At 35.3% G+C, this 22,571-nt stretch overlaps 1 protein-coding gene across 1 annotated transcript in view; it reads left to right on the top strand.

Annotated features, from left to right (window-relative positions):
* Positions 1-332: 332 nt before the first annotated feature.
* The window catches only part of TNFRSF19 (tumor necrosis factor receptor superfamily, member 19), a 45,781-nt gene continuing 23,542 nt past the window's right edge, over positions 333-22,571 (top strand). The window contains exons 1-4 of the mRNA XM_009890615.1: positions 333-423; positions 1,840-1,950; positions 12,450-12,628; positions 15,969-16,054. Of these exons, the coding sequence (XP_009888917.1) occupies positions 358-423; positions 1,840-1,950; positions 12,450-12,628; positions 15,969-16,054 (442 nt within the window). The 5' untranslated portion in view covers positions 333-357. The remainder of the gene's footprint in view (positions 424-1,839; positions 1,951-12,449; positions 12,629-15,968; positions 16,055-22,571) is intronic.

Raw genomic sequence — 22,571 nt, 5'->3', positions numbered from 1 at the left:
CTAACAGGCAAGCAAGATATGTTAGGGATGTTAGAAGATTTTAGATTTATAAATGTTGATCTCTAATCTAGACTGATAGCAGTCTCTTCTTTTGAGAATTAAGGCTATAGAAACTTTGTGTATATTGCCTTTCATCTAAAAAACAACATGATTTTTAAAGTGTATGTTTGTTGTTTAGCTTGCAGGAATCCATCTGACATGTTTTAATGGCATTAACTGATACATATTTTGACATGCTGAATGACGTGAAGTGCTATGGACATATTACTTTTGCAATTTTAACAACATTGTGAAATATAATGATTTTCTCTTTTTTCCTTTATTTTTTTTCTAGGGAGAAAGGTTTAATTATAAGAAATGGATGCTAAAGGATTACAAGGAGAAGATAAACTGAAGATGCTTATAATTTTACTAGCATATTTGGTAAGTTAAAAATTATTATTTTTTTTTTTCCCCCAGGATGAACATTGAAAAAACTGTATTGAACATAGGAATGGTGTCTTTTGTTTTATACATTACTGCTAACACTAAAAGTCTTAAGCACACATACGCAGACAATTACATATTCATTTTATCAATTTAAAAGTGAGCTTGTCAACTGATTTGTATAATTTCTTGCTACTCCTCACGTGCTATTACAAAATTTTACTTTCTGAACCTCTTCATGGAAGAAGGACTGGAATAGGACAGAAAATATAGGTGAATATAGTGCTGTAAAGGTGATACTGCTTCACTGTAGAGAGATGCCAGGAATTCTAGTCAATTTGCAGTGGCTGTCTCTTAGTACGGTATGGTAATATATATAGTTTAGGAGTTTGGAGTATTCAGTTTGTCCATGGAACATAGCATAGTACACAATTACATTGCCTACTAAGCATATTTCAACTCTGGCTTGCAGCGACAAGCTCTAGAACTAAGGGTAATTAACGCTTCATAGCTATAAGAAAGGCTTTGGTCTTTCTGAAAAGAGTAATACGCAAAGTGAGAATTTAGTAGCAGTTGTGGAGAACACTTTCTGTGATGGAAGTCTGTATGTAGGTATTTAATTTAAAATTCTATTGTGGGATCTCACAGGGTTTGCTAATGTCCCTGGGTAGGATGCCAGGGATTATACTGAGACTTTGCATGGCTGATATTACTGCTTATGGTATTTCTCATAACCTTAGTTTCTGGTTTGGTCAGATAATGTACTTACATGCCTTTGAAGGCAGACATTGGATTCTCTCATTGGGCCCATTAAATGTAAAGTGACAGTGAAATTTAGAATAAATGGTATTCATATAGGTTTGGGGTGCTTTTTAAGTTTCCAGCAGGTTTGAGTGACCTCTTAAAAATTTCTAAATATTTATGTTGAAAGGAATGTATTTTAGTTAATTCAGTCAGTTATAATAGCATCATTAAAAAAACTTTAAAAATCACAAATAAATGAAACACAGCAATATAATGTAATGTGACGTATCTTACTGTCATGAAAATTGTAGCTTTAGTAAATGGTCGTGTGCATTTTTCATAACGTTGGGTAAAGTGAGGAACTTAAACTCTTGTTCAATCAATTAAGTGTTTTGACATTACACAAGTGCCAAATATCAAGCAGGTCTTCTCAAAAGTGTAAAATTACTGCAAATCACTGAGTACTGAGAACTTTTAAAATTCAGGCCACTTATCCATCTTTGGAGTTAGATTATTAACTTTCATTGACATATTTAAAGTTTTTTATAATGCAGAAAGTTATTTTTAAGATAGAAACATGAATTTTTCCTCAGATTTAGGATTCATGTACCTTACATGTTATTCACAGATTAATTATATTTTAGTGAGTTTACCTTTTTTTTTTTTAAGCTAAGTAGGGTAATTTGTGAGACTGGAGATTGCAGAGAGCAAGAATTTAGGGACCACACCGGAAACTGTATCCTCTGCAAACAGTGTGGACCTGGAATGGAACTCTCAAAGGTAAGCAAGTCATGCTTTCTTGAATTTACTTTGCTTCCAATAAGTGCATTTACATATGTGGTTAAAACAATAGATATCTGTATTTATATGGAAATACTTTTTTATGACTTCAGCGTTTGAACCTTTTACAGTTTTTCAAGTATCCTGTTTTCTGGTTCTCTTTATGTAAAGTTCTTAGTTCAGAAAGTGATGATGCTATTAATAAAGTAGGCAGTACCATTAGAGGATCTGGGTATGGGCTTTCAAATTAAAGTGATTTTTTTTTAAAGGTGAGTTAGTGCTACAAAAGGGGAAAAATACAGAGAATTAAGACTGAATAACCTCATTTCAAACTAGTGATTGGTACAGACCACTAAAATGGGGTGTGCTTGATTTTTACAGGGTCTACTTTCAGAACCAGTTCTGGATTTTAGGTGAAACTGCCACTATAGGCAATGTTTAAATGTTTTCTCTACAACAACTTGTTTTAGCACAATGGTTTATAATAAAAATAAGGGCATAAGCACATAAATACAGAATAGGATTCAAGTGAGAACAGAGATATTTCCTCAGAGCAGCTGGGAGATAGGTGATCGGTCTGTTTTCACTAGCTCAGTGGTTTGGAGCACTTTGTGTTGGAGATCTAGATTGAAGTGGGGCTCAATTTCTTTGTTTTACAACTTAGTGAAAATTCTATAAACCTAGTCTATATCTTTATGCCGTATAAAGTAATTGAGAAGGTTGAGGCCAGAAGAATACGTGATAATATGTAGAAAGCACATAAGAAGTCCTTGTTAATATCATGGAGAGGGAAGGATTGTTGTTGTGAGCCTTATGTAATTTTTTTTTCTTTTAGAACTGCATCCATTCCAAAAGAAAATCCCCATAAAAGTTTTAGGAATAGCAGTTTTTTTAGGAGTGCAGAAGTGAATCAATGGAGATGAATGCTGATTGAAGTTACGGACTGGGATTCAGTAGAACTAACAAGTTAACTTGGCAAAACTTGCAGCAAAATTCCAAGTCTGAATGCAAGTCATGAGGGTGGTCTTAGTTGCTTTCAGCAGAGACAAAGTAGGTGCTCTATATAAGCAAGAATAGATAACAATAAAGGAAAACATAGCTGAAACTAGAGGGAGGGAGGGATGTGGTGGGGTTCACTAACTTGATCACTGGAGATGAGAGAGATAACAGAATGAGTTATGAGGCATGGGGAGACTGGATGTTTTGGGGGAGCAGGTGTGTCATGCTAGAGGTGTGAAGATTGTCAGGCAAAAAAGAGAGGGTGCAAGCTGGTATCATGAAGGGTGAGAAGACTTGTCAAATCTCATGCATAAGATTCATTCTTCAGTGTCCAGCTACTATACCTACGTCTTGCCCATTGTTAAGAGTGTAAAACTGTGTCCCAGGCATATCTGTGCAGTCTGATGGATACCTGATAGGTAGGGCCATAAAGCAAGAGAGAAGTAACTGCCCTGCCCAGTGCCTTTTTATATTGAAGGGCAAACTCTGTTTTGTACTCTTACTGATAGTGTAAAAAGGATGATAAAGGTGGAATTTAAGGTATTATTTTGGAGGAGTGAAATCTAATTTTCAGGGTTGCTTTTGTAGGCAAGTATGTTATATAGATCTAAGCAGGAATTTAATATGTTATTTTTGAAAAAATTTTAACAGGAAGCATTACTAAATCTGGTGCATATGTATGTTTAAACAACAGGGGGAAAGAAGCTTTCAGTTTGTGGCTTTGTATTTCTTACTATATTCAGCTCTGAAAAAAGCAGAAGTATTGTGGTTTGCGGGTAGTTTGAAGAGATTTACTGAACCTGAGTAGCACATTTTCCCCATCTCTCCACTCCCTGTAGCTAGCGTTCAGTGTATTAACAGAAATACTTGAATTTCACACTTTAGTGAGGATTGCTTTCTATGTTAGGCAGTATTAGTTAAGGTTTAGTCATACAAACAGTGCTATTAAATAGAGATTTGAAGATGACTAATGGTATGGATGTGGTTTTGTTTGAATGTTTTGGGTTTTTTTCAGATTGGCCTTAAATTTGAGGACTGAAAGGTTCGGGGGGGGGTGTTCTAATTTATAACGGCACTTGTAAATATGGCACTTCATAACAGTGGTCCTACTAAAGCAGTATTATATGCATTGATATAGCATACTTACTTAGTTGGCAAATAAAAACCAAAAGTGTAGAAACTAATGCCTTCAGTACTTACAGTTTTATTTCAATTTAATAAAGAAATGCTAAACTAAAATAGGAAGGTCGTAACTTGAATAGTGTACTGTTGCAAACTATGTTTTTACTTTCACTATTTTTGTTTAAAGTCTGATAGTCCTGATTCTTAGGACTACTTTTTCTGAAAATATGAATGCTTAATTAATTTCAATGTGTAAGCAATTGCTTCTCCCAGACATGAATAGGCTTTCAAATACTTTTTTTTTTTTTTTTTTTTTTTGCTACTACACTAGAACTGAAATAACTAAACAGCTTTTGCTCAAACCTAAATGTGAGAGGAAGCATAATGTCCTTTATAAATAGAGGTACAGTTTTCTGTGAATCATAGTGAAGGATGTGGTGCTATGGCTGTTACTGAAATGCAGTTGAGAGTAGTCATGCTGAACTACAGCTTGAAATGACAAAGTATGTTAAGTCAAAGGTCAGAATGCAAAAGGAAAAGGGATTTAATGATATACTTGAAGTAATTTGCAGCACAGGGGGAGTCTTGTTTGCTTGGGGTATTTTTACATGTGAGAAAGAAGTGATGTAATTATGCTGTAGTTTAATAACAGTTTCTTAATAACAAATAATATTTCTGTTTTCTTATCAAATATTTAGCGCTTATGGATAAAACAAGATAAACTGCTGGATGTGTGAGCATGACTGTATGTTTAAGTATATAGTAAAATACAATGTTATCAGTGGGTTTTTTGCTTCAGTTCCCCCCCAGTGTTTTAAGCAATTGACTGACAGGTTTCTTTTTTACCTTTAACAAAAAAAAATCAGCCTATATTGTTGAATACAAAAAGCCAGCTGTTGGGTCATGCAGCACTGGACCATGTGAACAGTTGACATAAACATAGGTCCTTATTTCCTTCCCTTGAAACTCAGTTCAGGTAGAACTTCTACTGCTGAGTAAGCTGAAGCAGACAGATCCAATGTCAAGGACTGTAGAGCCATCACTTCATCCTACTTATGAGAAACTACTCCATCTTAGTTACAATTGAAATCTGTAGATTTCTTTCTTTTTATTACTGACTAGACAAAAATAGGAACTGTGTTCCTTTCAAAAGCCAAGTAGAATTAGTAGGCTAAACGCTACGAAAGGAATACTGGAGCTCTCAGAATAAAAATTAAGATAAATACCATGGTACAGATGGGTACTATGGCTTAAATACATTGCCACTGAATTGATCAGCAACCAGTTTAGAGCATAAGTACACTTGTACATGTGCTTTCTTCCTTTTGCCTTTGTTAAACTAAGTACATGATGTCACACAAATCAAAACGAACACATTGTTACCTAATTGTGATAGCTGGGTGGGTTTTTTTAAACATCAATGGGATTTTTATTGTGGGTTTATAAAACTCAATCAAGTCAACAGCCATTAGTTGTCTAAGGGAAGACACAGTGGCACCTGAACATCAGACTTAAGAATCTTAACACAGGCTTCATAGGTGACTTAAGGTATGGTTAAAGCCCAATCAAATCAGGTCCTGTGTGACAGTCCAGTCTGTTCCTATGTCTTCAGATACACTCAGATATACCACAGACTTGCATCAACAGTGTGGATAAGTGTGCAGGGCAAAATACCACCTGTACAGACTGGGTGTGTGTATATACATATGTACGTGTGTATATATATGCACACTTATTTTTACAACTATTAATGAGTTATTTATATGACCTATGTTGCTATACTATGTGAGCATTTCATAATACCTTTCTAAGTTAGGGAAATGCTGTTGCCTTTTCTTGAGTTACACATGAAACACTAGCACAGAAATCAACTTGCCTATGGTAATGCAGGAAGTTTTTCGTGGAACAGAGTAGCCAGAGGCCACAGAGTGGAACAAGAGGGTGGAAGCATCACACGGACAAGACAAAGGGCAATGGGTACAAATTTTACCAGGAGAGAGGCTTTATCTCTATATAAGACAGACATTTCTTACAGAGTGCTAGATCATCTCATCTCATCTCATCTCATCTTGGCTCCATGTCCCATGAAAGGTTGGACCAGATGTTCTTTCAAGGTTCCTTCCGACCTCGGCTGTTCTGTGATTCTATGACGAGTGTTTAATTTTAGTTGCAAACTAGTGCTCAGTCTATTGGATTGACCTTCCTGTCTGCATAGATAAGCAACTTTAAACACCCCTTATAGCATGAAACAAACAAGCAAAAACAAACAAAAAAAAACCCCAAAACAAACAAAACCAAAAACACCCAAAAAAACCCCAACAAAAAAACCCAGCCTTATTTCATGTAATTAGTTCCGAATCTAGACTGTTCTTTTCAGCTTTCCCTGTCACAGTTTAGTGGGGCTCTCTTTCAACAATGTTTTTAAAGTAATTCTTTCTTCCTTAAAATAAGGGAAAAATAGTACACCCTCAACTTTTCCTTTCTGATTCACCATCAACTGTTCTAACAGCAGTGCTGCAGATGTTGCATTAACTTAGAACTAAAATCTGTTAGTCACTTTATAAAAAATACAATCAACATAAGTACTATTAACATATTGCCATCATAAGAGAGCCAGCTTTGTTATTTTATCAGCAATTTAGCATTGATGAGGAAGGGAGTGAAACCTGCTTCTCCTGTTTGTTTGTTTCTATTTTTTCATTTAAAAAAAAAATCTCTATAGCCTTTTCTCGTAAACATGTGTCCTTCATAATGTTTGTGAAGCCTTTGAACCACTGAAATAGCTTGATTTTGAGCATGTGGGTTTTCTGTTTGGGGTTGTTCTTTGGGTTTGTAGTTTGGTTGTTTTATTTTGTTGTTTTGGTTTATTTTTAAGCAGTGTTTTCTCCTAGGGTGGGAGACTAAAATGACTGTATTGATTCAGAAGGAAGTGTTTGCTTCATGTGGCTCAACATTATTTTGTTTCTCATTCATTTAGTAGGAAACAAAGCGTCATGGGGTTTTCATTCTTTAAGTGGCTTCAAGTTGCCAGTGCCTGAATAGTCATTGGTGTGGCTTCATCGTAAGAGCCTTTTTTTGTCATATCTTACCAGTAATGTGTTTCTGTACAAATCAAACCTTATATATGATTCAAATTTATATAAATCACAATTAATGTAGAAAAAATAAACTGGGATAGTTTAGGTTTCAGCCTTTTCCTGAAAATGTTCCAGTGCAGAAACGAGAGTCCTTCCAGTCCTTTCACTGTAATTTGCCTTTAAAAGAAAAAAAAAAAACAAACCCACAACCTTTCTGTCCCTTCCATGTATTTTTTTATTTATATATGAAAAGGCAATCTGCATCTCTGCCTCATCAGGCTTATATTGCAACTCAGAACTTCATATGCAATTCTGGATTGTTTCGTCAACAGATCACATCTGAGGTGGTAGTTCAGAAACATTGAAATTACAGTTTTGGCAATAATAAGTTCTTTCCACAGTGTCCCACCTGCGCAGTTATACTGACACAGTATATTTTTAGGCTGTAATGTGGAACAGATCACTGAACTGATCGCTTTTAACCTGGATCGGTCCTGTGGTCAGATTTACAGCTCAGCATCATAACAGTTGTATCAGTACAGTTGAGGACAATGCATGACAAGGAAGAAAAAGGAGAGCTGGAAAGGAGAGAGTACCTTAAGCCGGCAAAGCCACCAAATATGTGATGATAAATACTGTCACCAAGAGACTGCTGCTGTACAGAGAGCTTGTGGGACAGAGGGAGCTTGATGGTTGCGGAAGCAGGGGTATGTATCATAGGTTGCTTCCTTGCACCAGGTGAATGATAAAGCAAAAGGAGACCTGCATCTTGTCTCAGAAAAGGAATTGTGAATTAAACGGGAAGGTACTGTTTCTACTTCTGAATGTTACAGTCCTCATACACAACGTGAAAGGTGGTGTGCTATGTCTGATGTGTTGTCCCAGTGAACTTGCTGAGAGCAGCTGCTACCATGTTTAGCGGTCACTGTAACTTTCCGAAGCAAGAGAGCAGCTTGTGAGGAAGCTTGCCGTATCTCGGGTCGGGAGAGGCTAACACGTGTTTCTGGGTCAGCCTCCTGGAAGCTGGAGCAGTTGGATGTAGGCCTCTCAAACCCTACTGAGCATGAAACTTTTCCTGACGCTAACTTTGCACTTTGCAACAGCAGCTCAATTTGACTTTTGCAGCACACTGTTGCAGCCTGTCCTGCTCAGAGACTTCTGCTGATAGATACAGCAGATTATTGGATTCTAGATAAGGCTGATCCAAAGCCTAAGGTACTCTTGGAAGCTAAAACTGTGTGCTATTTAACAAGGCCATATACTCAAAGGTATTACTAAAAACTTCATTTCCCAGCGCCTGTGTAGTGCTGCAACCTGTTATGTGACCTGACATCAATTAAAAGCGTCTCAATGACTGGAAGGCTCTCTCTTAAGAATAACCAAATATTCTTGTAATCATCATGGCCTAAGTGGAACTTCTCTGTGCTTTGCTATCTAGGGACTTACGTAGGTTGTGGATAATCAGTGGAACTAGAAACAAATTCTAAAATGTACTTGCAGATTACGATCTTAATAATGCCTGAAAGCATTTTTAAATGAAATTTGAGGTTATTTTAATTGAAAGAATGTTTAAAATCTGATTTACTGTTCATTTACTTTCTGTATTGCATTCAACTTTTAGGGAAAAACCATACCACTTAACTCCATTACCCTTTATAGTCTGCTATACTTTTGGTCATTCTGTCTGAGTCAGTGTTTGTGTAGTATATACTGAAAAAAAGTGTTAACACTGCCAAGGTAATACTTTACGAGGTGTCTGTATTAGTTTCAAGCTAAAAATATTAAAAGCATACAATAAGTTATGAGTTTAGTTAACTAGCTGGCTACAGATTCTTACATGGCTTTGACCACTCATCTCACTTGATACCTGAGTGAAACACGCTTCTGAACAAAGTTGTTCTGGGGATACATACATTAAAGGTAATGAGATGTCACGATACTTTGATAGTGAAAGCTGTATAACTATCCAGAAAATAGAAGTGCATTTGAATTTTGAGGATTTTTTTTTTATTATTAATTTTAATGCAGTTTTCTAAATTAGTGTTTGCGTTTTCCTGGCTTGCACTGTGTATCATTTGAGAGAAATTTTTCGTTAATGTTACCTGGTACCATTGATAGTAGCATTGAAAAGGCAAAGTGGAAAGGGAACAGTGAGCTAAGTGTACTTCACAATATGCTTCACAATAGGTGACATAAATATAGGATATATTTACCTGCTCTTTTTCTTTCTGGCACAAAAATTAAAAAAAAAGCTTTTTTTTAAATCTAGCTAATTGAGGTTAAAGTTTTATTTCTCTTTTCTGCAGTCCTGAGGTGAACTGCCACAGGAGATGAGCCTTCTTTTAAAAATATGAGTGGGAGGATAGAAGGGGTGAGGGGAGCTGGGAACTATTCAGATCTCATGAGACTTACAACTTGACAGCTTCATAAACAGAGCACTAAGAAAACTGGTGCATATCATTTTTGCACATGTACTGATAAAAGATGAACAGTCAATTTTTTGTACCTTTGCTGGACTGCTAAATTATAAAGTCCAAGATTTCAAAGGGTTTGAATCCATCGTCTAAATCATATCCTTCAGTTTGGGGAATGTGGTTAATTATGAGTACAGATCTGTTTGAAGTTCTGCCTGGTTTACAAGCTTAAATATTTATTTGCACCTGCCGGGCAGTTAACTACCTCAAATATTATGTGAACATAAAAAGCACATACATAAAGTTGTAGTTGTTATGGATTATATCTGCAGAATTTTTGGCAAGGACTTAGAAGCCATCTTTGAAAAGACTGGAGACTAAATTTCTTGGGCAGAAGATTTCTTTATATTGCATCCACCATTTTTATGGCTTTAAAGTAAACCATTCCATGTTACAAAGGACCACTAAGATGTGTCCATACATCCAACTATGGCAAAGATCTGATAGAGCTGGAAACAATTTACTCAAGCTTTGGTAGTTTGGGCCACTGAGTTGAAGGCATTTAATTCTAACTTTATTTCCTGGTGTTTGCTTGTTTTTAATCTGAAACTTCAAAGGTAGTCTGGTAAGGAAAACTTATAATTAAGTTAATTTAATTTGAAAGTTTACTAGGACTTAGGAGGGACTGATTCCAAGTGATTTATCAAAAGATACAAATATACATGGTTTGACTGAGCCGTATAATATATCCTATAACATTACTATTTGGCTGATCTAAACAGAAGGAGTAAAGAGTAGGTATTTAGAAAGAATGTGTTAAGGAATAATGAGATTCAATGAAAAAATTTATTTAGACTTAGGAAGAGCAAAACCTCCTAACAGAAATTAGTTTGGTTACAGTCCTTGGTGTTAATCATGTAGCTTTGTATATCGTCTTACAATTACATAAGTGAAATTGAGTGTAAAACTGAACACAGTAAGATATTTTTAGGTGACATAAAATAGAACTGCTAGAATCTCCATTGTTTTGGCATTGATTCCTAGCAGAAACTGGTAGGTTTAAATAAAATGGTAGAAAATGCACTATGGCTGAAGTAAATGTTAAAAAGAAATGGAAATATTTTTATCCCCTTTTGCCTACCAACTTTATTAGTGTCAATATCTCGCAGGAGGAGTGTGATGTACAGTGTATGAAACTATAGTATGCTTGTTTTGTTGTCACTAACTGCAATGATTTGTCTGACTGCTCCTTAATCGGAATAATAGTCAATAGTAAGAAACTACATTTCAGCTAAAAAACAAAACAAAAATTAAAATTTAGGTGTTTTAATTTCTGGGTCTAGAGACAGAGGAAGAAAGCTATTTTCAGTGTCCATTTGTAGTTGGTTTCTTAGAATTGTCCATTTTCTGTGTACTTGAGTGCTTGTTCTTCAGAGGACACTAAAGATACTCTTAACATAAGGGAAAACTGAAAATTCTTAGAATATCCAGTAAAATGTATCTGAAGTTGTTTATTTTTACTTTATCATTGCAAATTAGAGGCACTATAAAATACATATTGGCCAACTCTATCACAGAGCTTGTTCCATAGATGCTTTCTCAATGCAAAACCTCGGAGAATCCTGAGTGCATTTCTAAGGTTCAAGGCTTTTTTAGTACAGCAGATTTGTGTAGGTGGGTGACTTTTTGGAAAAGGTTATTTGTATGCATCAAACATGCATGTGTTATGGATGAAACTGGTGGAAACCTTCTCTTAAGTTAACACAGTTGAAGATTTACTGTTGTTTTCCCACTGGGAAGATGCCCTATTCTTCCACTGAGACCACATACTGGAGGAGGTGGTCCCCACATTATGCCTTGCCCACCTACTCCCTTCCCAATATGTCCTTTCCAGCAATTTGTTGTATTCCTCTTGCCATTTTGTGGTGTGTCACTAATGCATCAAATGTAACTCCAAAGTACTGCAAAAAAATTAATAGGATATTCAGATGAGAATAAGGAATAGCAACTCTTAGTAACTTGATAACTCTAAGATAGTGACCTAAAAATGAAATAGATTGATTGTTCTTGATAATCTGTTTGTAGAATTCAGTCCCAAAACTATTGCATATTGTTGGGTTAAGTGTTTCTCTTTGCAGCCTGTCAGTTGTATTGGGTGTCCTTTTGCAAAATGAATGGTAGTAACGGCTTTAAACAGCTAAATTCGGGATAAATAACCAACCATAACGATATTTCTTGTATGGTAAAATACTGTGCCTCCCTGTGATCCACAGGGCTATTAAACTTTCCCAACAGTTTAAGAACTGTTAGAACTGGAATGGATTGAGTTTCTGAAATTCTGAGTGGCTAAGCAACGTTTCATGCCTAGCTGATGGTCATTAACCAGCTCTGTTTTATTTGGTAACAGAAATTCCAAGCCTTTGAAGATCAGTGCGCTCTCTTCGGTCATTAACTTTGTTCACCTTAGCTATGAAACTTAATATCAAAGTGCTTCTTTGCTGTTTTTGTAAGTGAGTAAGTGCCTTTATACTTCACTTGTCCCAGTTTCTGCACTTTCACATGACTGACCTAATTAAAAAACAGACAGCTCAATAATTCTACCATAAGCTAGTAATAATGAAACTGTGGGAGTCCTTGAAGCCCTTTATCATTCAAATGCGCTGTGGTTTCATGAATAAAGTGGATGACTAAGTATTACTTATAGAAGTAAGGGAGATTATTAGCAGTGGAAGACACATTTGAACTCGCTGAAAGGATGGCTTTTGTCTCTAGAAAGACCTACTCTCTCAGTAATAATTACACTAGGTCTTCATTTTATCCCAGCATTCTCTTCTTGTTCACGCTTTCAGTGACTGAATAGCTTGCTATTGCTTGTTAATCCCTACAGGAATGCGGCTTTGGATATGGGGAGGATGCACAGTGCATGACATGCAGACCAAACAGATTCAAGGAAGACTGGGGCTTTCAGAAGTGCAAGCCTTGTCTGGATTGTGCATTAGTTAACCGGTTTCAGAAGGCTAACTGTTCTGCCACCAGCAATGCACTATGTGGAGACTGTTTACCAGGGTAAGTCCATTTCTGAACGAGACTCGAACAAATTCAAAACTAATTTGCATTAGCATTTGCTTATTCATGTTTTCTGGATAAATGTTTGTATCCTTTATGTATGTATGAAAGTCCTAGGTTCTAATATTGGCCTTGCCAACAATTTAGTGTATGATCTGAGCACGTAATTTCAGAATTGCAGGCTCAATTATCGCATCTATAAAAATGGCTTGATAATTACTGATGTGATCTATGAGAGTATTGTCTATACAGTACCTGAGCAAAATACTTCAAAATATTGAGTGTTACTGGTGGCTTTCTTCATTGTTATGAAGAATTAAACATTTGGAAATACACAGTTACCTTCTTGAAGAATGATCACATTATTTGTTTGCTTTTTTTCCATCTCCTTTGGTCAATACCTAATAATTATTATGCACGTATATTTTTAGGTCAGAAGTGTTGGTTGTGGTTTATGCTCCTGAATTTCCTTCACCATGTTGGTAAATTCGTAGAGCATGATTCTGGCTGAGAATCATAAATGAATCTGAAATAACTGTTTTGCAACAGGTTGTAACACTGTGGAGGCTCACTGAAACTGCTGTTTTAAAGCAAGACCTGTGCTTAGTTTGTTGTCCAGTCATCCCAGATCTCTGTTGCTAATCTTCTCTGTTTGTAGTATTGAGTGATAAGATTTCTAAAAGTCTATTCTTTATATTGTGGCGAAGTTCTGTGATTATAAATACCTGTCATGAATTTGTTTAAAAGGCATTTCTGATGCTTTTTTGGACTATGGATTGGTAGTTTAATTGATAGGAGTAGGTTATGAGAACTGATTTGCAATTGTAACAGCCTATAAATCACAGGCTATATATTTCAGAGATGGTTAAAGTTCATTCTTTTGTTTCCCATATATATATATATATCAGCAATTTTATCTTATTTATTTTTATATACTTATTTTTAATACCAGCTGTCAAATACCTGAAGACTGTTGAAGCTCCTACAGTTATTCCTCTCAAGCCGGAAATTAAGTCTTTTCATTTAAAAACATGTAGTAAAGCAATGGTTAACTAATGTTAGTTTAAATCATCGTATAAGAAGGTACAGCTCCAGGTGTTAGATCTTAACCACAAGCACTTTTGATACTACTTGCAGCCACATGGTGGATGGATTTATGCTCTTATTGCAGATTAATATATATGTGTATTGTAGGGCTTATTTGGCTGTCAGCAGGGAGATTTCCTTCTTGTGGCATAAACAATATAGGCTAAATTTTGGAAGTTGAGAAAGGAACAAAAAAGAAACCAGAATAAGTCATGAATTAAGGGTAAATCTAAACTGGACCAGGGAGTGCTTCTTAATGTTCTGGTCTAGAATGCATTCTAGATACGTGTGTTGAGTACATATTAAAATGAGAGCTGCTTCCACAACCTGCATTTACTGGCAGCAAAGTCAGAAACACGAGGAGGGAGGGAGTTGTGGTTGGAGGAGTCACAGGTCATCTGATCTGGACATTTTGGGGAACAGAACTGTGGAACACATCACCACTCATACCTGTCCATCAGTTTAGGTGCTGCCTAAGTGAATGGAAGATATAGGTAGACAAACCAAATAGTTTAGCTAATGTTTTACCTCTCAGCAATCATATTTATTTCTGTTTTGCATGGGTTTCCAACATGCCGTTCCCTATTGTTCAGCTTCAAAACACTACAGTAAGCGTGTCAGCTAAAAACAAATATTAACACACTTCTTTCAGAGTAAATGATCACAGTGGCCACTTCAGTCTTGCAGCCTATCAATCTATTTCTGTTCACATTGTTAAAGTGTGAGTTTCTTGAGCAGTTGGAAAGCTGTTTGCCTTAGCTGATACAGTCTTCATACTTTAATGGCGTTTGCAGTGCTAGTAATTTAACAACAGTAGAGTTAGTACTTGTTATTTAATGTGCCACTACCACGTCAGAAAACACTTAATTTGCATACTCATCTTGAACAGACCACAGCTGTTGACTCTAGCCTAGTACTCGTGACTGGTTGAAAGACTTGATTAGGGAGCTGTTGTAGATAAGTTCTTTAGAGGATAGCATACTGTCATACAAATTTGAAATATAGCACTCTTAAGTTCTGTTTTTTCATTTGGCGCTACTCTTGTTCCCTGGTTTAGGAATTTAGGCTTCTCCCTGTCACTGTAGTCAGTAAGCTCTTCAGCATAAGCTCAATAGTAAAGTTATTGAAGGGTCTTCAGAATAAAACCTCTCCTTGAGTATGATAGCCATTATTTTATGTTTGCATTAATTTCTTTAGGAATGAGTAGATGGCTGGTTAGTTTGCTTATAGTTTTATTTTATTGTTTTCCTGTTACTGCTTGTGGCCTCCCATTGCTATTACTTATCTAAACCATCTGACTGATACTTCTGTTTGCAATATCCATTTTTTCATACCTTGAAATCTTTGCTATCTAGAATTTTTAAAGTATACATTTAAGTGAAATATGGAAAGAAAGTGGAGAACTGGATTGTGTAGATGGGGACTCAAGTGGTCACTTCGTTAATTTGCATTCATAGTCCATGCACATTGTGATTTGTGGTTGGTGGTGAAGATCTTCCTAGAGGAGAAGGAAGAGTCAGATAGGGATTGTTGGTTTGTTAAAATATAGTTCTAGAAAGCCAATTCTACTGTTTTGCCATTCTACAAAACGATCAGAATAATCTTATTTTCTGAAGATTTTTTTTCACACAGCATGTTAAAACTTTTTTTTTTGGGGGGGGGGGAATGATGCCCTGCTGTAAATGTACATAAATGAACCAATTTATGAGTGATTTTTCCTTCTCTGAGCTAGAGGATATCTTAGGGATTTTAACTAGAAAAAATTGATGTCTGGTCCTTTATATACTGTTAGTGGTGATAATTACCTTGTAATATCTGGTTTCTTTTAGGAGAGTTATATAGATTAATTAGTTCATTTTTATATTTTAAATGTGTAAATAAACTTGCGTAATATAAGTTCATCATACTGGTCTTGTATGTTGTGTCCTATGTGGAAAACGGGATATCGATTTCTGTCTGAAATCTCCAGAATTGTTTATTTCTTATGTGAATATAAGATTATAACGATATGCATTTGGACTAACAGATTTAGAATTTTTCCTCAAATTACTTTAGATCTACTGCTGTACTATTAATTAACATCTAGTGTACTTTTTTTTTACTTTTATTTTCTTCTATTTCCTGATCATTTGCATGGGGGTACAGATTGACAAAAGTTTGCAGTTATAGAGGATTTTCTTAAAACATCTGATTAATTTTGTGAAGAAAAATAACTGGGTTTGATTAACTGTTTTTTCATTCCTTTATCTTCTAGATTTTACAGGAAGACTAAGCTTGGAGGCTTTCAAGATATGGAGTGTGTTCCTTGTGGTGATCCTCCTCCTCCCTACGAGCCTCACTGTAAGTGCCGTTTTCCTCCTGTTGGAGTGGGATTAACTTTTTTGCTTCAAAATGTTTTCTGTTTTAACTTGAAATCTTGGCAAACAATGACAGTCGCAGTTATGAAGAATTCTTTTAAAGGCTCGTTTTCTTGTTAGTTAGATTTTGTTATTACATTTCAGCAGGTCCAGCACTGTCATTGCAAGCTTCCCTCATATGACCAATCCCTTGAGGATAAACATTTCTGTCGTACCACGTATTTAGGGAGTCTTGACTCCACTTCCGATGTTGTCATATTAATTTTAATTTCTGTTTTGTGTTAATGCCAAAAGAAAGACAGTTTGCCTAGACCCTCTGCCTAATATCTGGCAGGCATCAGTGAGTATGGATTCTTTCCTGACACCCAAAAGGGGTAATTTGTTGATACCTTTGAAAATAACTTTCGTACTAAGGTTACAGCAGGAGAGAACGTGATAGATAAATATCTTTATAGTACTATATACATTAAGAAGGAAATCAGTAATCAGTTTCTCTATTTGTTTTTGGCTAATGAGGGGATTAGAATCTCTTTAAAAGGAGAAAACCTCTTTATTCTGCAACAGAAGCCTTTTTACTACTTCTTCCAAGACCGTTGATGGTCTACTTCCCATTGTTTTTAATTCCATAAAAGGAGTGACTTATTCTTGTTTCATTTATTGCTGTCTGCTTTATAATATGAAAAATAAAATTGATTCAGCATAATCTTCTGGAAAACCTTGGGGGTACTTGTTTGCTTCTGTAACTGTGATGTTATATTTTGCGACATTTTTTTCCCTTATTCCAAGGAGAAAAAAATGTTTATAGAAAGAATGAATTGTCAAGTTCCCGTTTCTTATAAACATTCTTTGTTTTTTAATTGTGCTAAATTACAATATAACCAATTATATACGATTGTGCATGAAAATCATACTTTTAAATAGTTTCATATTGTATTAAATTTAATGAAATAAGGATTCTTCAGCATTTCATATATTGCTTATATAGTCATTTTTCAAATGAGCCAAATTTCCTTGGTTTGCTTCCATTTCTAGTTTTAGTGTCTTTTGAGGAATAAACTTACAAAACCAGATTCTCAGGCAGTATCTTTAATAGTAAAAGTTTTTATAAATGTGGCTTCCTGTCTGCTTCTCTTATGGTTTGAGAGAATTTCATTATATACCTTTGAACCAGAATAATTAAATTTTTGTTGAAGATGGCAACACTGAAAACTAGTAAATCAGATTTCCATAAAAAGAGTAAGTCAAATAAGTTACAATGTTTGCAGCAGTAACTCCTGCCCATGTATAACGTAAGCCTACAAAGTAAATTCAAAAATTTTCAACTATTTTTGTAGTGTAAACAACGTAACATCTTAAAAGTGTTTAGAGAATGTGTGTTCTTCATATAAAACACTATGGGATTTGATGCCAAGAATGAAATGCTGATCTTGACTTACTGGAGGAAATCACTTCAAATTCAATGAGTTGCAGAAGGTATTTCTAGACAGAGTTTGAACCCAAACAGGCAATTTCATATATACATTTATTTTAATCCCCCCAATTGATCAAACTAAGTATTATCCCCTTCATTTGTTTTTACTCTCTTTTTATCTACAAAAAAAAGAAAGTTAGTGAAATCCAAAGTGCAGCAGGATTATTCTGATCTAGGATCTCTATTGCGTAAATTTATTTTATGCAGTTTTTCCTCTTTCCCGTTTTTCCCTTCTTCTAAGAAAGCATGCTATTCAAACATGAATTCTGTTCTCTGACACTATCGAAGACGGGGAAGAAGAAGAAATTACCTTCCGTACATCTTTCCACTTTGACTGTAGTTAGTGACTCATATGAGTATTTCCATCTTTTCCAAAATCACAAATTTTGATTTTTAAAAGATGGTGAAAGAATGGTTACCATGTCTTCTGAAATAGCTCATAATTGTTTAGTTTGTAGTGATTTGGTCTTTGTAACTGAGCCTAAGCTTGAATCCTAAATTGAACTGTTAGGAAGCTACTACTAATTTTAAGGGGGCGACAGACAGCCCTATGGAGAAGAGCATTTTCTCTGGCGCAAGCTGCAATGGTAAATCCAGATTAGAGACTTTTTTTGTCATGACCATGAGATTAGAGAACAAAAACCTTTGACTAAATAACATAAGTGTTAACAACTGCTTGTTTTTCATATTTCTCATGGCAAGTTGTGAGAATTGGCAAGTATTTCCAGCTTTTACAGAAGCACTAATAAAAAGTTTGAAATCATTAAAATGTTCTTTATTTACATACTAGCTAACCATTAAAATCTTAAATAATGGAAACCCTACCATGAAGTATGATTACCGTATGTCACTGTGGTTTTCAGAAGGCTTTTGTTTGGAATTTGTATACTGATTCTTCAGGTCTGTAACGTAAGCTGTCTCAGTTTAGGAGAGTGTACATGCCTTCCTCAGAGCAGCCTAGGAAGTTATTCCTACGACAGTAGGAAAATGAACTGCAATCTGTTTGAGTTTTACTTCACATCAAATAGTTTTAAGACTAAGTCAAAAATATGATTCTACAAGGAAGTATAAGTAATGGTGTGTGAAAGCAAGCTTTTTCCAGCTAATGCTGAAAATGTTTGCTGTTTATCTCAATAATTAATATATTTTGATAGTTAAGAGGTTTAAGACTGCATTACTTGAAGTTAAATGGAGACAGACCATTAGGTGTATGGGGCAAGTTCTCAATGATCAGAGAACTAAGTTCTTATTCTCTGCCTTTCTTATCCTTCTTTCTTTCCACTGTGAAACAGAAAGTCAAATATTAGTGCAGCTAACTCTTATATTACAGATTAAAAGGAAAAGTTTCAATGTCCTGTTTCAATGAATTAATTGTCCCGTGAGGTGTGTGGCAATCTTTTGTTTGCTTAAGAACATTACCATAAGGGCACAAAGGCTCACAGCCCCCTACCTGAACTAAAGGTTCATGTTAAAGCTGAGACATGGATGAAGTTCTTTCAGCACTAGTAGCAGTTGATTATTACCCGGTTAGCTATAAATCTAAATACTTGCTTTTATCTTCTTTCTTTCTGCAGACATTTTAAAACAGATCTGGTTTAAATATTTACTCATGAAAAAATGAGTTTGTGAATTGCTTAGAGGCAAAGTTGAAAGGATTCTATAATGAACAAGTAAAGAGAGCATTAGAGGCCAGGGGAATTGCTATCACCTTTGTGTAAACTTTAAAGGGGACACAATGACTTATGTGTGTTTTTAGGATGTCAGAAAATTAAATACACAATGATATAGTTATATTTTAATTTGCTTAGTTCAGGTAAATAAACTGTAAATACCAATCCTATATATGGGGTCAGCATCTAAACATTAGATAAGAAATGAAAGCGTGTTTTTAAAATTACTATTTATGTTCACTTTGTAAACTGAAGACATTTTTCTCACCTGAAGACATTTTTTTCTCAACTGAATGACAGAAAAGGAGTCCTTTGAACTGGGAACTAGAGTGAAAACCCAATCAATCAAAGAAGTAATTTTCTGAAATGGAAGGTAGCATGGACTGTCCCAAACTGATCTCTGGTCAGCAGAGAAACAGTGATGGTTCAATGACTCTTTTTTTGGGGGACCAATTTAGGCTTGCAGAGTTCACTCTTGTGTTTGCTCACGCCACTGTTGTGCTGCCCCAATGGTTAGGCTTAAACTGTTAATGAAACTCTTCAGTAAGCTAGATTGTGAAGCTATCCATGAAATAAAAAGAATTAAAATAATCCCTTCTTAAGTTTATTTTCAAATCTAATGAGTTTGTCAACCACAAAACACTTGTGGTGGTACAAGTGAAGGAGAGATGTGGGACAGGCTGGGGTAAGGAGCACAAGATTTTTCCAAAGATACCATTGCTTTCTTTGAGCAAGCATTATGTTTTTCAGCTAGTCTGTCTTAGCAAATAAACAAAAAAAAACATTAGAAACCATACTCCTTACCTTCTTCTGGTCATAAGAAGATGGCAGATTAAAATTAAAGCAATAGAATTATTTTATCAGCTTGGCTGTGTCAGCTATTCCTCCAAGTGTTTCCTGTTGTATTGTTCAATTCACAATGCAGAACTGCATCAGTCACCAGAATCCTTTAGCCTCTGGGCAGGCTTTCTACTAAGCAGAAGAACCCGTGACATTGAACTTTTTCAAGCTGTATTAAAAACATAGTTCCTAGCACTTCCACGTTACTGTTCCTTTCTGGACCAATCTACAGTCAGTGGTGTTCCCCTGTTATGTGTAAATTCAGTCTAGAATTTGGCTGTACAAACAGTTAAATTGGAGTAACTTGTGAGAGTCAAGGAAGAGAGGAAATGAACACCTAGGCGCCAACAGCATTTTGCAGCCAAACCACCACCAAAGGAACAACCTTGTCTTTTTTTTTTTTTTTTGGTAACTATCTGCACTATTATATTAAAAAAAAAAAAAACCTTACACAGTAAATTGCACAGTACATCCAGCCAAACTCATTCTTCCTTCTCCAGGACTACTTCTGCTGTCTTCATGACACAAAGCGAGGAGCATGGAAAGCTGGGGTGGATAAGGACGGGGGCGGGATACCATTCCGTGTGGAGCTTGGGAAACTAGTCTCTACATGTTCCAGGAAATAAAGGCATTCTTTGCTTCGATGAAGCAGAAGTGTTTTGTTGAATAAGTCACAGCAGTGGAAATGTCTATGATTTGATTGTAATATCATGTGCCTTTGAAATAAACCTGCCGTTGGGTCTAAGATTGCTACTTTTTTTGCCATGAGCCATGTTTTGAGATATCAATTTCAGTGATAGTAATTTCAAATATAAAGAATATCTCAAACTAGAAAATAAACAGGTTTTACTAAGATGAGGAATAAAAGTAAAGACTGGCTTGTTGAGCCAAAATACATATAGCAGTTCACAGTGAAAACATCTGTATCTTACTTGCTTTAAATTTTGTTTCTGTAAGGAACTTCTACAACATTTTGACTACCTCCATTAAGACTGATCGTAAAGCTCCCTTTACAGTTTTCTGCTGTAGATTTTTTTTTTATTAGTTTGTTTCCATATATTTACAGAATTGTTTTTTTCTGAGAAGTAAATGTAAGTGTCCTAAACTGCAGCTGAGTCTTGCTCTTTAAATCTACAAGGTAGGTTGTTTCACTAATTAAAGATGCTATTTAAGGGATAAAATCTGGTGTCATTTCCTTCTTCCTGGTGTTAAAAGTAGCTAGTATAGGAAAAGTAAGATTTGGTATAAATCTACTTATTTACATTTACAAGATTAGGATCTGTGATTTTGTAAACTTTTATGTGAGAGTAATGGATATTTGGGGTATACAAGGATTATGCTTCAGAACAAAGAAGGTAAACCCCTAGAAATTACAGTCTGCAGGGTAATATTGTAGGGTTACTTTTAATCATGTATTTTGTAAGGGTGGAGCTGGAAGCTTGCTAGCTACGTAAATATTCTGTAAAATACTTCTGCTAGTGGTAAAAGAGGAAAAATGCCCTCTGTCTCAGCTTTGCTGGAGTTTTTTACATTATTTCATTAAACTTAAATACAGCATTTTAAAGTGAGAGTACTTTTTGGGTGACATTCAATTCCACATTAGTTCCTCTGTTTACATAGTGGAATTTTAATTTATTCGTATCACTTTCTTCTTTCTGTTTACAGAATTTTGTGACTTGAAAGCTCAGATAAAGTTTTTTGAGCTATTAAGTTTTTCTGTAATTTTTATTTGGTTGCTTTATACAGTAAACTTTGTATTACTAATGCAAAGCAGCCTTTGAAGGTAGGCTGCGTATGTTCATATGAGACAACTGGCAGCTGAAAACTGAAAAGTGAAACCATTCTTAATTATTTGGTTCTATTCCAACATATATGTCTATCTTATTTCAGTATTTTTTCTGATTTGGGGTTACCTCACATCATCTCTCATAATCTTCTTTGCCACATTGAAGACTATGATAGAAAGCAGCTGGAATATTGTATAAACCTTTCCCTAAAGTCATAAGGAGTGACAGCTAATTTAGGTGCAGGTAATAGCATCACTAGCTTATAAATATCAGTATTGTTTTATTACAGAAACATTAGCTTTCCATTATCTCATAACTGAAATGTACACTTTTGTAAAAATGTAATAAGTCAGTCTGATATTTTCCATATGTGACTCGATGGTGGAGTAACTTATCTTCAGGAAGTCTGAAACAAATTTGACTAGGTGTTTCAGAGAGATGAGAATTGCTATTCATGTCTTATAAAGTTTTATTACAGTTTTATTTCTTTCACTCATCATAGATCAAGGGGAGTTAACCTAGAAAAACTAAATGTTTTCAATTCCTTGTCCTTGATAACGGTGATGCTTCTGACCCATTGGGGAAAGATTCATGTATGACTTCGAGTCAAACAGCTCCTTTTCTTCCTGTTCTGAATTTGCTTTACATGCTGGGCTCCCCTCCTAAAACAAAAAGTCACAGAGATGTTGCCACTAAAATTAGAAATAATAGTTCTGAAACGTTACTTAATGG

Source organism: Charadrius vociferus, unplaced genomic scaffold, assembly GCF_000708025.1.
Source record: "Charadrius vociferus isolate BGI_N301 unplaced genomic scaffold, ASM70802v2 scaffold278, whole genome shotgun sequence".
In the NCBI taxonomy this organism is placed as follows: Eukaryota; Metazoa; Chordata; class Aves; order Charadriiformes; family Charadriidae; genus Charadrius; species Charadrius vociferus.
The sequence above is the reverse complement of the archived record's forward strand: the minus strand, read 5'-3'. Positions and strand labels throughout refer to the sequence as shown.